The 16,291-nt window shown below is 38.6% G+C and overlaps 1 protein-coding gene across 1 annotated transcript in view; it reads right to left on the reverse strand.

The window, feature by feature from the left end:
- SRGAP1 (SLIT-ROBO Rho GTPase activating protein 1) overlaps nucleotides 1–16,291 on the reverse strand; it is a 142,016-nt gene that overhangs the window by 18,620 nt on the left and 107,105 nt on the right. Inside the window, exons 12-18 of the mRNA XM_042468468.1 lie at nucleotides 15,445–15,478; nucleotides 13,345–13,405; nucleotides 12,481–12,558; nucleotides 6,297–6,431; nucleotides 4,012–4,117; nucleotides 1,112–1,336; nucleotides 136–215 (exon numbers count right to left, since the gene is read on the reverse strand). Of these exons, the coding sequence (XP_042324402.1) occupies nucleotides 136–215; nucleotides 1,112–1,336; nucleotides 4,012–4,117; nucleotides 6,297–6,431; nucleotides 12,481–12,558; nucleotides 13,345–13,405; nucleotides 15,445–15,478 (719 nt within the window). The remainder of the gene's footprint in view (nucleotides 1–135; nucleotides 216–1,111; nucleotides 1,337–4,011; nucleotides 4,118–6,296; nucleotides 6,432–12,480; nucleotides 12,559–13,344; nucleotides 13,406–15,444; nucleotides 15,479–16,291) is intronic.

Consider the following 16,291-nt stretch of genomic DNA (forward strand, 5'->3'; position numbering starts at 1 on the left):
AATTAAAGGACATTGTGTCAGGGACTCTTCATTTAAAATGAAAGATAATGAGGAAAACAGCATTTCCTCTGTGAATTATGTATGCATTTAATTTGGGAAACAAGGTCATTACAAACAACAAAAAAGCAGGCATACCATCTTCACTGGTGTGTGGCTCTGTACCTGCATCCAAATCCACTTCTTCTAAGGTACCATGTTCACTATAAGGGCTGTCACTGTAGAATAATATGATATGAATTAATAATTTATAGATGGATAAATTTGCCATTTAAAAATCTAGTAAGCTGCATATTAATATACTTCTTCTGCAAATATGACTTAACATTTCCAAGTAAAACAAAGTACTTCTTCCATCTTTAAATACTTTCACTAGTTTCTTTTAATCGTTTCAAAAAATCTAGTTCCAGACAAACTGCACACCTTAATTGATTTATCTCTCTTCCCATTCAGAAGTACAATCAATGATCAAGCATGATGGGACATATTGTTCAGCAGATTTGTTGGTCCTCCATCCTTGTCGCAAGGGATGCATTTAAAGGCCATCAATTTGTTTTAAATGACTACCTGTCAATTCTGAAATGGCAGGATAAACTGGCTTGAACTCTCTGATGAATACTCTTTCCTTTTCACTGTGGGGTCCTGATGCTGACTGGGTTCATGCTGTAGACTGTGGCCTTCTGTGTGCCGCTTCTCCAAAATTAATGAGGCCAGGTTAAACACATTTGCTTTGAACTGTTGTTGTGTGGTTTCAAGTCGTTTCCAACTTATGGTGACCTTACACTGACCCTATCAAGGGGTTTTCTTGGCAAGATTTGTTCAGTGCTGGTTTGCCTTTACCTTCCTTTGCGGCTGAGAGACTGTGACATGCTCAAGGTTACCCAGTGGGTTTCCATGGCTGAGTGAGGATTTGAATCCTGGCCCTCAGAGTTGAAGTCCAGTGCTCGAACCACTACAACACACTGGTTCGTGTTTTAAATATGTGACTAATAACTATGGGTAGCTGGACCAGAGTTACAGAATCTACACATTTTTGCTGGGATGAAATAAGGGTCACCCAGTGACCCTATAAAACCAGGGGAAAGGTACTGAGATGAAAGATTGGAAAACTTACCAATATTCATCACCAGCCATACATTTTTCATAAACTGGGCCATCAAGCTCCTTGTTGTCAGGGAAAATGGTCTCATGGTGAATAATGATAGTTTTGATTATTTCATTCACATGAGCCTGGCATGACACTTGGTCTTGTATATCTGGAACAGGCATCAATGTTGGGCCAAAACAAATGGCCAGGTTATAAGGATCCATCATATTTTCATCACTGTACTGTGAAAGGCTGTTTTTAAAAACATGAAAAAGAAAGGAAAGGGGTTTTTAAAAGTCTTTTTTATAACAACAACAACAACAAAAAATACTTGACACAGTCTACATATTTGGACCAAAACACACTGCAGAAATAATCCAGTTTGAGACTGCTTTAACTGCCTTAGCTCATTGCTAGAGAATCCTGGGTATTATAGTTTGTTGTGGCACCAGAGCTCTCTGACAGAGAACACTAAATGTCTCACCAAACTACAGTCCTCAGGATTCCCTAGCATTGAACCAAGGTGGCTAAAGTGGTCTCAAACTTGATTATTTTTGCAGTGTGGATTGGACCCTACTCACCCAATCCATTCTAATACTTAAGTTTGTACTGGAGTATCATTAGCACACATATACACCAGCATTTTAATTCAGAGACCTTTTCCTGACTGGTGATGATATGAAGAAATATGGGTTACTTCTTTTGAAGAATGAATGTGAATAATCAGTAGAATGTCATACAGTGATTAACAGAAGTACTACACTTGGGCAATATCTAAAGCAGAAGTTCAACTTTGAATAGATGCTGCATTGATAAGCAAAAATAATAAAGGATTTGAACTGCAGGAAACATTAAAGTAGGAGACATTCTCAAATATGAAGAAGTTTTCCTCCTCTAACTTTGATCAAAGACCAGAAATCATGGGCTTTTAATGGCAACAGCTTGAGTGAAAAATCCGTAACTCTGAGGTCTATTGTTATATTTTTTTTCTTAACTCAAAAGGCCAAATCTTTACACAAAAGTGCTGCCATTTTAACTCACATGTGTATTTTTCTTCCCCTAAACTCCCTTCTTCCCTCGGTATCCCATGCTGTATGTTCCCTTGTCTTCCTCATCTGCTGCTCCACAAAAATATCTCTAAACTCCTCCCTGGTTTTATCTTCATTTTTTCCACCCAGAGAATGTCTCCTCTTTTCTTTTTGTCCCTCCATAGCATCATCTTTCTTTGTGCTACCACAGATCTGTATTCTCGTCTCATTTTTTTTTTCTATCCATGGATCTCTCTTCATCTGTACTTCTCAAATATCTCTCTCTTCCCCCATGAAGACATGGTTCCTTTTTCGGTACCATGGAAGGTCTCTCTATTGCCACTTCAAAGACCTTTACGTTCAATATATGAAGATTAAAATGGGTCTGTTTTAAGAATGGAGCTCTCTGTACACAGTGCCTTTTAAAAACAGGTTGACTGCTGTCTGTGCTAGACAGGATTTTCAAGTGTGCTCTGCAATTACACCACCATTTTTACATGCAAGTTTCTGAGGAAAGCCAATGGTTGAAATGCATTCAGCTGCTGCTTGATTTTATGATCTAATCATTCTGACCCGCTATTTTAAGAAAGTCTTTGAGAGCATATGTTATTGCAGTTATGGCAGCATATTGCATATGTTATTGCAGCTTCTGTTTCCTCTTGTTAGTTTTCCCAGCCCATAACTTTGACACTCAAATCCATGCAGCACTTTGCCAACTCCTGGTTTAAACCAAGCAGAAACTGATGCTATGACTAAAGTACACCCTTTGTTTATGCAGGGGATCCATTCCGGACTCCCCCGCATAAAACAAATAATGTGTATGCTCAAGACCCATTTAAATGAATGGGGCTTGTGAATGCAGTGGTGTGGCGGTGTGCATGCGCACAATGGGCACACACACCATTTGTCCCTATGGGATGTGCCACCCTTTCCTCCCCATGTGGCTTTCAGCACTGTACAAGTGACTGGAGAAAAAAAACCCTGATTATTATTACTATTTCTCTGCATTTCTGTGCAACTTGCTCATGTAAATTTAGTTTTACACTAGGAATGCAAAGAACACTAGCAATGTTTGTCATTCTCACAGAGAAAGAGAGCCTCAGCACAATGCAATGTGCTGTCAAAAAGATAAAGTCAACCCCCCACAAGCTTTTTTGCCTTTTCAATTTCTGTGTATGTGTCTGAATTTTTTTTCCAGCATAAAACCCATTGCTTTGTATTACAAGTAAATGTTTTCTATGCAAAACTGTTCTTTAAATGAGCTATTTTGGGCAAATGAGGTTATTTTTAGCAAAATAGTCCTGAAATGCAATATTGTTCAAAATGATGAATAATTTTCATCATTTTTCCTTCTAACTTATGCTCTCAAGGGTTATAATAACAGCTTTTCAGTCTGTTTTATGGTGATGGAAATGAGCATCCAGCATTGCTACTTCACTCTAAACCTGTGGTTCTCAGCCTTCCTAATGCTGTGACCCTTTAATACAGTTCCTCATCTTGTGATGACCCCCAACCATAAAATTATTTTCATTGCTACTTCATAACAGTAATTTTGCAATCCCTGTGAAAGGGTAGTTCAACTCAAAAAGGGTCACAACCCACAGGCTGAGAACCGGGTCTCTAAACAATATGATGTGGAAGGCCTGTTAGCAGTATTATCAATAAAACTTCCAAGAAATTTGCAATTATGCAAATCTATGGCCATTTTGTTTTACATTTCCATAAATCCCACTTTCAGGTCACCTTTTCATTTCTACTTCAGAGATATCTCTCTACTGAAGAGCAAATTCCAGTCTGCTTGAAAAATCATTGCTCTGCTGTCAGTTATAACAAAGTTGGCATACATATCCATTTTACAAATCATCATTAATGTTCCCATGGAAAATTAAAAGTACTTACTGATTGAGGAAGGCAAAGAGGTATCTCAGCACTATAAGGACTGATCTTGGCAAAGTCAGGAGGAGTTTACGTATGTGAAGAGCTCTCTCATAGAGATTTTCTATTCCTGTAATGCACAAGTATGTAACTTAAATATTACTGGCAATGTGATAGCAGCTGAATCCTTTTGAGATTTCCCATCAGTAATATTTACACAATCATTCCAAATGCTATTGACTGACCAATTCATGTCTTTAGGTCCTTTGTTCATATTTTAAGTTGTTTATATGGAAGGAAAACATGTGCTTCCCTATGGACTACAATATCTTGCAGTTTGAAGAAATCTTTGACACAAGAATTTTCATTCACCTTGATTATTCTCAGGGACAAATTACACATGGCTGTAATGGGGTAGTTCTGTCTTTGATTGCAGGGCTGTTGTTTTTTCTCTGCACAAATTGCCAGCACAGGTTATATGTTGAGACTCAACTGTGAGGGAGCAGGGTCTTCAATCCTTGCCCTCTTGCTGCAGTGCAGTGATTATGGGCCCCAATCAGAATTGTGCTAACCCCTACACTTTACTGCCCCTACACAGGGGTCCCAGTTCCAATCTGGCCCCCTGCACTGGCAATCTGATAAGGGACAACCCCTATCCTAAAGAGCAGAGCTACATAAATAAATTGACATGTTTTGGCCTTCATTTACAGCCAAGTTGAGACTTACTTGCATTAACATGGTCTAGTTTACTTCCTTTTAATTGCACCAGTTGAAACCCAAGTATGTTTGCTTTAAGACAGACACTGATAACTAGTGATCCTCCAGTCTGCTGGAATAAAGCTTCACCAATTCCTCACCATGGACTATACTGGTTATAAATCATAGTGGCTGCATTCCAAAAACATCTGCTGAGTCCTGCTTTGCTAACCCTCTGGTTTAAATGGATAGCAGTTTATACTATTAAATGTGCTAAAATTAAATCTAACAAGCCTCAAAAACAGTTAATCAGCTACATAGTGAGATTCTTTAATACGTGCTCTACTAAACAAAAAAATAATTAATTTGATATTATATTATAAAGAACTCATAGGCAATTGTATTCAGTGTTAAAAGTTCCTATCTGCATGCAATAAGGATCATTTCTCTGGCAAGATGAACAAAGAATAAATATAATACATGAGAATTTAAATGTAAATATTATTTATTGTAAAGATATCTAAATTGTCCTTCATTCTAACATTACTTTCTCCAATCTAGTGCTTTCCAGATGTGGTAGATAACAACTGTCAATATTCCCTGGCTCAGGGGAATTTGTACAGCCTAATACATTTAGAGAGCACCAGGTTGGGCAATGAATTTCAGCATGGTACACAGTGGCAACATCACAATTTAAATAATATATACTTATCCGTCACAAAAATGGAACAAAGTCATAAAACTACAGATGGAAACAATGAGGCCAAGTGAAAATGCCTGGAATGCCAGGAATGTCTTGACCATCAAAAAGTATTGTAATGTTGGTGCCAGCCAAATTTTCCAAAGGATGCTGTTTCTAAGTGAGGGTTTAGGCCAGAGACATGGCCTAAGGGTTTTGCCACATGAAAACTTTGTTCAGGCATAACATACTTCTCAACTTATGGTCGTCAGAAAAGGGCCCTATCTAAAGAAAGATACACAAATTTAAGCAATATAAGCTGCATGTACACAACAGCAGATGCCAGTTCCAGGGTTTTGTGGGGGTTTTACATTCAGGAGTTTTCCCCAGAGTTTATACCCCAGCCACTACTGCTCCCCCCGCCAACCCCCCTTTGCCATCATCAAACATTTTCAAATGTCCCTTCCTCCTGGCAGTGCTGCTGGTGGTGGCTCTCAGCCATTTACATCAAGACAAAGTGCTCAGATCACATGCTGGGTGCTTTGTTTGCCTCAGAGTGAAGGTATATTAGTGAAGCCAGCATTGAAGAAGGAAGAGGAGGAAAACTGTTTGGGTTGGGAATCGACCCCAAGGTTTGAAAATGGCAGTGGGGGAAGCGCCAGTGGTGGGGCAGCAGCGGACCCAGGAAAGTCTGCAGGGACAGTCGGGTAGTGTATACAAGCTAACTGATGTCCTTGTGGAGAAAAAAGTATGTGGGGTGGCTTCTGAGTGAGTGCAGGGGCAGTAGTCTGTTTGGAATTTTGTCCATAGATTAGCCATTGGTCTTCTGGACACATGCAACACACACACACACACAGAAAGAGAAAGAGAGAGGGAGAGGGAAAGAGAGAGAGAGAGAAAATATTCAAATACCATAAATAAAAATGCAACTTACTGATACAAGAAATAAGATCATTAAATCTTTCCTTAGGAAAGACAGGGTTCTCTAGCCCTCGGAAATAAAGCTTCAGTACTCCAGCGACTGAGTTAATGTCATGGTTACTTTGGTCTTCTGCCAAAGGATTTTCACCTGCGAAGATATACAAAATTAAATACTTACAGACATGCTAGCTGAACAGCATTTGCTGCACAGGATCCTGAGCTGTAGTAAATAAATAACAATCTGCAGTTAAAAATGAATTTAATTGGCTAAAATAAACTCATCTTTCTGTTATAATCCGAACATATCTCTCCGCCTTTACTGCCAAGATCCTGGTCCATGCCCTAGTGGTCTCACAACTTGATTACTGTAACATCCTCCTGGCTGGGCTTCCTCTTTCTCACCTCCGTCCTTTAATTTCTGTCCAGCATTCAGCTGCATGCATTATCACATCCGCCCACCGCTCTGACCACATCTCTCCTGCGTTGGCATCCCTTCACTGGTCCCACTCCCTTTCCACATTCAGTATAAGCTCCTGCTGTCGACGTTTAAAGCCCTCCATGGGCTGGCCCCTCCTTACTTATCAGACCTTATTTCTCCTCTCTTTCCCACTAGGGCCCTCCGTTCTGGCAGTCAAGGTCTGCTGTCCCAGCCCATGATTTCCTCTGCCCCATCTCGAATTCGCCCCTTTTCACTCGCTGTCCCTCACTCCTGGAACCTTCTTCCCCCGTGAGCAAGAACCATCACTTCTTTAACCAGCATCAAAACGGAGTTGAAGACCATTCTGTTCAGAGAAGCGTTCCCAGGCATTGCATAATGGTCACTTGCTATTTGATGTTCTTTGTTGCCTGTTTTATTGAATCATTTCCTGTATTGCTATGTATTTTATATGTATTATCCTACTAGAGAGGTAGGCTAGCTCCAACAGGCCTCCCTGGAAGAAGATTAACCATCCATTAAGAAGCCAAGCCCTCCCTCCAGTCCATCTCCCCTGATCTAGGCCTCAGAGGTAGAGAAGAACTGCTGGCCCTCATCTCCTTCCCCACCACCACTCCCTTCTCCTTTTGTGTTGTGTCTTTTTAGATTGTAAGCCTGAGGGCAGGGAACTGTCCAATTAAAAAGATTGTATGTACAGCGCTGTGTAAATTTACAGCGCTTTATAAATAAAGGTTAATAATAATAATAATAATAATAATAATAATAATAATAATAATAATGTTATATATCCTAGGCATGCTTACAGTAGGATAGGTAAACTTAGCCCTGTGGCTACATGAAGCCCCCAATGCTTCTTTGTTAACCTTTGGCCACTTCAGACTTTGTGGACTGCCCTTTTTCTGAAAACAAGAACAACAAATCTGTCGCTCCTGGAAGACCCCAAGAGTGGAAGTTCACCTTTTAAGTAGGTTATTAAGAATATCCATGCTGTTTAACTTTGCAAAACCAGAGGTGGACTGATTTTAGTTGGTATGGTTTTTTTTGGCATTATGAGTACTCATGAGGCTCCTGGACAGTCTGCAGACCCACTGCAAGTGCTCACCCATACCTTATATATCCCAGTTTAGAAAGGAAATTCTGTGAAGAATTGTGCAATATTAAATTAATTTTGTCCCATTTACCGACAAAACCCATATGTTCCATAACCGTTCTAACTAAGTTCTAATAGTCTCAAGATAGTTTCTCAAGAAAAATTGTTTGAAGAGTATAGCATAAATTAAATAAGCTTTTGCAGCCATTTCCAGTCAAGTCACATACTGAACAAATACAGATTTCTTCAAGCTGCACATCTTTCTCTAAGCTGAAGGAGTAATTAAAGAGATTTAAAGAACATGTGCACTGCAGTGTATTATGATTAAAAGGCTGGATTCTAAATGCATAAGGAGAAAGAGAAAGATTTTGAAGACTATATATGTGTGTATTTAAAAGAAGGTTAGCAGCCAATTAAAGGGATGGCAATAGGTTAACTGACTGCATTTTTAATGATTAGACTAACTAGTTAAATGGTTAAAAGATTAAATAGTTAATGCACAGATTAACTAGTTAAAGAAACAACTTTAGCATTTTACTATAGATGATATTTAATGAGGACAGTACTTATCACTGAATAATTTGTACAAATAATGTACTCTTTGAACTTTTTAGAGGCACTGAATTAGAGTGACTGCGAATTGGTTTACATGTGCTATTCAGATCAGAGTTCTATCTGCTCCAGTCTAGTCAATGAGATGTTTGGGGGAACTTCATAATCAGATTAAGAATGTAATAGCTCTTTCCCACTCTTGTTGTCCAGAAATGTACTCATGCATGCATGATGTTTTGAATGCTAGAGATAGCACAGGTAACCATCATAGCTAGTATCCATTAATGACATTATCCTACATGAGTCTTCCTACTCTCTTTCTAAAGCCACTTGTACTGGTGGCCATCTCAATATCATGCAGCAGATTCCACACTGTGCTCTTAAAAAAGTATTTCCTTTTGTTTGTCCTGAATTTCCCACCAATCGCCTTCATACGATGAACCTGGGTTTTAATATTATAAGAGAAAGAAAGAGATTTCCTGCTATTGACTTTCTCCTTTTATTTTACAAACCTATTTCTTGTTCGCTATTACTTGTCACTTTTTAAAATTAAGGGCTTGTCTACATGAGTTATTTACTCCAAATTCCCCCTGGGCTCACTGCATCCTGTTTACATGGTGCAGGGCCAAAACTCTGAATTGAGTGTGGACTGTTTTCATGACGTCTGCACCCAATTTGGCCTTTCCTCCCCTTAACCCAAAAGTAAAAACCTTGTCTTTTGCTCTGGGTTTTTGGCTCTCTCTGTAGCAACAATGGGTTGCTGCCTTCCAACGCAATCTCTGTAGGCTGCCCAGTGCTCCCATTGCAGGCATGAATCACTCTGAGGTTAGAACAAGGCATCCAGCATCGATAACATGACTGGTCTCCTCTTTGTGACCTCAGCAGCAACGCCGAGCAAGGAACAGGATTGCATGGGAAGGCAGCCACCCATTGATACTGCAGAGAGAGCACAGGTAATAGGAGAATTCCGGGTCACAATACTCCATGGGCAGCATGGAGTATTCTGGCCAGTGAAGACAAGCCATAACCCACCTACAACAGTCTATACTTTGCGGGTAAAATAATTGCTCCAGCTCCCTGACAATTTTGCCAGCTCTGCATTATTTTTGTTTTTAGAGCAAGTGCAGCTAAGACAGAATGTGAAAGGTGCATGCACCATAGATTTGTAAAAATAGGCATTATGATCTCAGTCATTTATTTTTGGTCCATTCCATAATGTCCTTTTCCCCCCTAATAAGCCTTTTAATAAAAGTATGCTTCAAAGAAAACTGATCAGATCTGAAACTCAGTGGTGCTCTGCTCTATGGGAGAGACATCAATTGTCCAAGGTAACCTAACAAGGGAGGGTTAGGTGAAGCAGTCATTTACCATTAGGAAGAAAGTAATGTTAAGGAAAAAGCAACATGGGATATACAGTCAAAGAAATAAAACATGTATGTGAGAGTCAGTATGACTAAGCAAAAGCAATTAAGAAGCCACACAGGTGTAAAAGGTAATGTAATTAGCAAGTCCTAAATGCCAAGGACAGAAATGCAGAGTGGATAATTGAACACACCTGAGAATTGTTGACAAGGTGAAATGATGAAATCATTAATTATGGGATGAACTATGAGAACCAATGAAAATGGATGTACACGCCCACTGGGTGGAAACTGGCTAAGTGGGTGGTGTTTTACTATGACTATAATAATTGTTATGATTCCCAATGTATTTTGTGGGTAGTTGTGGAGTAGAGTGGATAGTTGTTGGGTATTGTATATAGTAGAATAAAGTAGATCTTTTATATAAGACTACTGAGTTGTCTGGTGTCTTGAGTGAAGATACAAGAGCCAGCTGGATCCTGGAGAAGTGTGAAGACTTCTGTGGAGCACGAGTGAGAAGGCTTGGAGAGTTTGTCAGGGTCTTCAGCCTATTCTCTGAAACTCTGCTGCTTTAGAGCAAAGCTTTAACCACTGGCCAAAACTCGTCAGCGCCGGTGCATAACAAGGTGGAGAGTTAGAACCAGAGGTGAAGAGCTACAACTCCCATCATCCCTGACAAGTAATTCTATTAAAGATGGGTTTTTTTTTTGTTCCTCCCAGCATTTGCAAAAAGATAGCACAACTGTGATGTTTCTAATCATGACAAAGGAAGGACTACAGTGGCAGCTCGAAAGTAAGCATGCAAGCATGCAATAAAGATTCCTGAATGGAAAGGATGATAATGACAGGTGGATTTAACAGTATCAGCTTCTATGATTAAAAAAACCCTGTTATGTTTATTTTCTGGTTTATGCTTTGTTTCTCCTCCTGGAAGAATTAACAAAAACATGGGTGCAAACAATTTGTCTGTCTTAAGAGGCAACTGCCACAGCTGTGCTGGATGATAACTCCATCACCATTGGCAAAAACTATGCTGACTGGGGATGATGAGATTTGCTTTCAGATTTAAGTGGAGGGCTCCAGTGCAAGATCACTGAAAGGTAACAAAGCAGAAGAGGCATTGCTGACAAAGTTAATTCACTTGGGAAAGAAGTAATGCTAGAAAAAGGAATAAAGGAATGTGCATATAAAATGTATAAAAAACAGGTGGGTGGAAAAGTGGTATATGAACCCCATATCCCTTTGTAGCATCGGTAAGACTTTGATGATAACAATTTTATGGAAGTTTGAGAAGCACAGATTTACTTATACAACTTAATCTGCTGTGGCACAAACATTTATTATTAAAATCCTTGGCTGGTAGCATAACATTTAATATGTAATAAATGTAAGTAGCCTTTCCCAAGAACATTTGCTACCAAGACAAAAATCGTTATGCAATTTTGGGGCTTTTTGTACTGTGTGTTAGGGAGCTTAACTGGATTTTTTAAACTTGCTTTTTCATTTTATTTAAAGGATTGTCTTTTCTCTATGGATTAATTTAATTAAGAAATGATATGTAAAAGGCCAAGTGTAAATTAAAAATCAACCAACAAGATCCCAAAGGAAGGCACAAGTGCGTGCGTGAGTGCACGTACACACACACACACACACACACACAGAGAGAGAGCTGTTACTCTTTAAAGTTATGATCACAGTCTTATGTGAATCTGTATTAATTGCTGGTATTCACGAACTGAAATCATGAACTGGCTACACACTCAATGACCTTTGCAAAAACTACACTTCGTTAGAAAGTTTGAGAAGCTGCTATTGTCTTATTAACATAAGCTCAAAGAATACAAAAGCCATAGGCAGATACCTTACTTGAGGTATTCATGAACTAATAAATATATGAGAAAAATACTACTTGCTACTGGTAAGTAGTATGTACTTACTATTGGTAACTAGTACAGGTCTACTAGTCTTGACAGGGCAGCCTGTCAAGTTGTTCTAAGCTGTCTCTGAAACCTTATTACGGTAACCCTTCAAATTTAAAGCTTCATCAGCATCTCTAACTGTACAGAGGATGCATTAAGTCCCATTAAGCATTTGAAAAAAAAGTTTTGGATTATACTATTTCAAAATTCACATGGACAATTACATATTTGAAGCCACTCACTCCTTCCTGCAATCATCAAACATTTCTTGTACCCAGAAATCTAATGCATCAGGTAGAAGGGCTGCAAGTCTGTATACTTCTATTGAGTATTGAAATGGCCTATTTAAAAAAAAAAACCTTGGTAAATTGGGAAGTCACACTGTGGAAATTACCTTTCAAGCTGGGAAACGGAAGGTGCAAAGGAATACCAAAGCAAAGTCCATTCCATGTTTCCAGCATTCTTATATGCTGAACCAGTGTAACCTGTTGCTGGAAACTGTGTATTTTGAAACTATGAACAGTTTCACTGATTCTGTGGGAATCTGCATGTCTTCCTAGAAAATTACAGCATCAGTATGGCTGACCTTTTTCACACAAGGACAGACAAGCATAATGTGCAGCTAGATATCTTGCTTCTGCCTCTACCCTTGGCTTGTGCCAACCTGTCAATCTGGTTGTCCTATGAAGTACTTTCCTACCAGGACACCATTATATGCAATAATGATTAAGTTTCAAAAAATGGAAGCATTTCTCTATTAAAGGCTTAGCAGGATGGATCTCACATTACTGAAATGAAACAAAATACAATTATATATTCATGGGGGAAAATATAATCACCTCGCTCAAATGAATTTTTAATATCATTGACTTCCACCTGGGAGCCAGAGACTCTGAAAATGCCTTGATGCTGAAGACCTGAAAAACAAGAGCAATAAAGAAATCTATGAAATTAAATTGGGTGTTAAGAGTCAAATCTATTGCAAACAGAAACTAGTCACTGATACATTGATTTATTAGCATCATATTCCATTTTGTCAATTGTCAGATCCTCAAAAATGTTCCCAACATTTTGTGATACAACTCTAGCTTTCTCTTGTTGTTGTTGTTGCTGTGTACATTCAAATAGTTTACTACTTATGGAGGCAAACCTATTATGGGGTTTTCTTTGGAAGATTTGTTCAGAATCATAGAATCGGAAGAGACCACAAGGGCCATCCAGTCCAACAGAGGAGGGTTGCCATTGCCTTTCCCTGAGGCTGAGAGCATGTGACTTGCCCAAGGTCACTCAGTGAGTTTAATGGCCAAGTGGGGAATTGATCCCTGGTTTCCAGAGTTATAGTCCAACACTCAAACCACTATGCACACTGCCACCCTCAGCTTGTTTCCAAGCAAGAGATCCTCCTTGAAACAGCTTTTTCCCCTTTCCATTGCCCATTCAGGGCATGTTCCATTACTGTGAACATTTCAGGTAATTTAATTCTTATTCTTATCTTTCTTGAACCCTGTTGGTTTTGAACTTGTTCAAGTTGTTCAAGCATGACCCTCACACTTTGTCACAGTGAGTCTCCTTATTTCAACATTGAAGGTGTAATTAGGAATTGGTTTAACCATTTAAGAAAAAAGTATAATCATTATTAACCACAACATTGTTAAGAAACCAATAAGCATCAAGATTAAGCTATATAGTACTTTGAAACTCACCATACAAGTTGATAAACCGGATGCAGCTTTCTACTATGAGTGGGATTACTTGCCCTGAGTCCTGGTGGGAAACAAAATTAACCTCAACTATTCCATAAATAATAAGAAAGAGACTTTTCTTTGCAAGTAAAAAATATTGTTATCAATATCCTTACAGCTTCAAACTCGTAACAATTTGTAAAGGCAATTCTGAGTAGAAAAAAATGTTTACCAGCAATGCATTTGGAAACTCAAACACTTAAAGAAAAATTCTGCCTCAGTCTTTTTTGTATTTCACATTTTTTAAACTAAAATTTATTAACTGATTAAATAATTCACCAATTAACTATAATTAACTATGAAACATATTCTATTTTTTCTTTTGTTTAAGAAAGGTGCATTACTGATTGATAATTCAAGCTGGCCTCTTGGCATTTGGGAAGTTCTCATTAATTTGTTGTATTATGAGGTTGCTTATATGTAGTTGTAAATTTGTATATCCACAAATGCAGTTGGCCCTCTGTATTCATGGATTATTTATCCATGGATGCAAGCATCCACAGCTTGAGAATAGTCAAAAATATAGAAATTCCAAAAAGGAAATCTTGATTTTGCTATTTTATATAAGGGACACCATTTTTCTATGCCACTGTATTTAATGGAACTTGAGTATCCATGGATTTTGGTATCCACAGCGGCTCCTGGAACCAAGCCCCAGTGGATACCAAGGGCCCACTGTATTAGTTTTTGGTTTTTCTCTTTCTGCTTATCCTTGCATATGAAATATAAACTATAAAACTAATTTCAAAATTACAAAAAAAGCGAGTCAAACACTTTATCTGCAATAAAAAAAAATCTTTTTTATTATTTATCATTCTTCATTTTTTTTCAGGAAGCAAACAGTAATTCACAGCCTGTATATAACATATACGGTTTGTTTTAAAGCTAATTAGATCTGATTTAATCTCCATCAAAAACTGGACTGCCCACATGCTATCACTGAATTCACACTGGAGCTAATTAATCTTGCAAGAAAAACTGAAGTGCTACCTGTCCCCCAACAAAGATGCACCAGTTCAGAAGCATCTTGGGCTGCATCTGCACTGCAGAAATTCAGTTTGACACCACTTTAACTGCCATGGCTCAATGTTAAAGTGGTGTCAAACAGGATTATTTCTGCAGTGCAGGTGAAGCCTTGGTGTAATCATTCATTATATTTGGCATGAATATTCTCTCTTGCCCAACACCACACCCTTTCTGCCCTGTTTGTCTCATCTTTATTATCATTTATAATGATGCTACATTGCTGTTACCTATGAACCAAACAAATGTTAATGAGTTACTTAAATAGTTAAGTAACTGATTTGGCTAGTTAGTCTATTTTGTCTTTTCCCAACTAGATGCCCTTGAGATATGTTGTATTACAAATCCCATAATTCCACAACCAACTGCTGCAGTTGTTTCAAATTAATGCATGATTCTCAAAATTTAAAGCTACTGTATATTCTCATGTATAAGTCTAGAAATTTTAGTCAAAAATTGACTCAAAAAACCTGGGTCGACTTATCAATGGGTAAATATAAGTACTGTACTTTAACTCTTATATATATAAAAAAGGAGCCACCCCCTTTCTCTGAGTAGAATGATAAAAAGGCAAGAGCTTAGTCCATCCTGGGAGCACCAAAAAGAAGTGTGGATCCCTTCTATTCTCTCATCCATCCAGCCTTTAGGATGAGCAAAAACAATTATGCTTGCCAGAATTTTGTAAATTTTTTTGGCATTGTTTTACTTTGCTTCATCCTTTACAACCTTTGTTACATGCCCCTTGGTTTTATCTTTGACTTATCTATGGGTCATATAAAAATCCATAATTTTGGCCCCAAAACCTGCCCCGACTTATACATGAGGTCGACTTACAGTTGAATATATACAGTATTCCCTGTTGAAAAGCATGTTCCAAACCCTTGCATACCTTATTGTAGGTAAGGTGGGTTGTCCTTACATCTTTTACTGGATAGGTGGATTTCATCAAAACATTAGGTACACATTGCTTCTAAATTTAAATCAACAGTTCCCAATTATCAAGAGATAAGAGAAACTTAGAAAAACTAATTCTTATACCTGATGCCTGGTGTGTGAGTTCCTTCGTCCTCGACTGTAAATGTAATTAGAAAGAAAATACAGAAAAACGAGATGAGAGCTTTAAATACAGCAGTCAAAAATACAGAAAAGTGCAGAAATAACAAGATGTTTATCTTCATTTAATATTTTGAAGCACTTATTTCCTCTACAATTCTGTGACTATAGGTGTAAAACAGCTTGGATGTGACTAGTTACAAAAACTATAGTTCATTTACAGTACTTTAATTCTTTTTTGCAACAACTAAAGCATTACAATGACAATTTAACAAGGGATAAGCTTACTCCTTTTATGATACAATTTAGGCCTTGTCTGCATGGACCAAAGGGGTTGCCAATTTTGGCATCATCCTGTTCAGATGACACATGGCCCAAACCCTGGTGTGAGCAGTCTGGACAATGTCCAGCACGTCCTGGTGACCATGGGTTTTAAAAATGTACTTGTTGCTATGGATCTTTTAGGAAGAACTAGAGCCCCCATGGGCAGTGGCTATCTGCATAGGCATTGCAGTGAACCATCCAGCACATCCGCTAACAGCACAGATTCCTTGCTGTGAGGTCAGCTCAAGGTGCTCAGCACATGACTTGTTCTGACATTAGGAGTGAGTAATCCACTTGGGCAGCCATGGAACACTCTTGCAGACAGCTGCCACAGTGCAGAAACAGAGGCTAAAGTAACAGGGGCAGGTGAGGGCAGCTTCAGGGCCAGGATACTCCAGGCTGTCCCTAGAATCTCCTAGTCTGTGCAGACAAGGCCTTAATTACTCTTCTAATTATGTGGGTGGAATGAAGACTATGAGGTCTTCCAGTTATTGCTGTACTGCAACTC

This window comes from Sceloporus undulatus, chromosome 5 (assembly GCF_019175285.1).
Source record: "Sceloporus undulatus isolate JIND9_A2432 ecotype Alabama chromosome 5, SceUnd_v1.1, whole genome shotgun sequence".
Classification (NCBI taxonomy): domain Eukaryota; kingdom Metazoa; phylum Chordata; class Lepidosauria; order Squamata; family Phrynosomatidae; genus Sceloporus; species Sceloporus undulatus.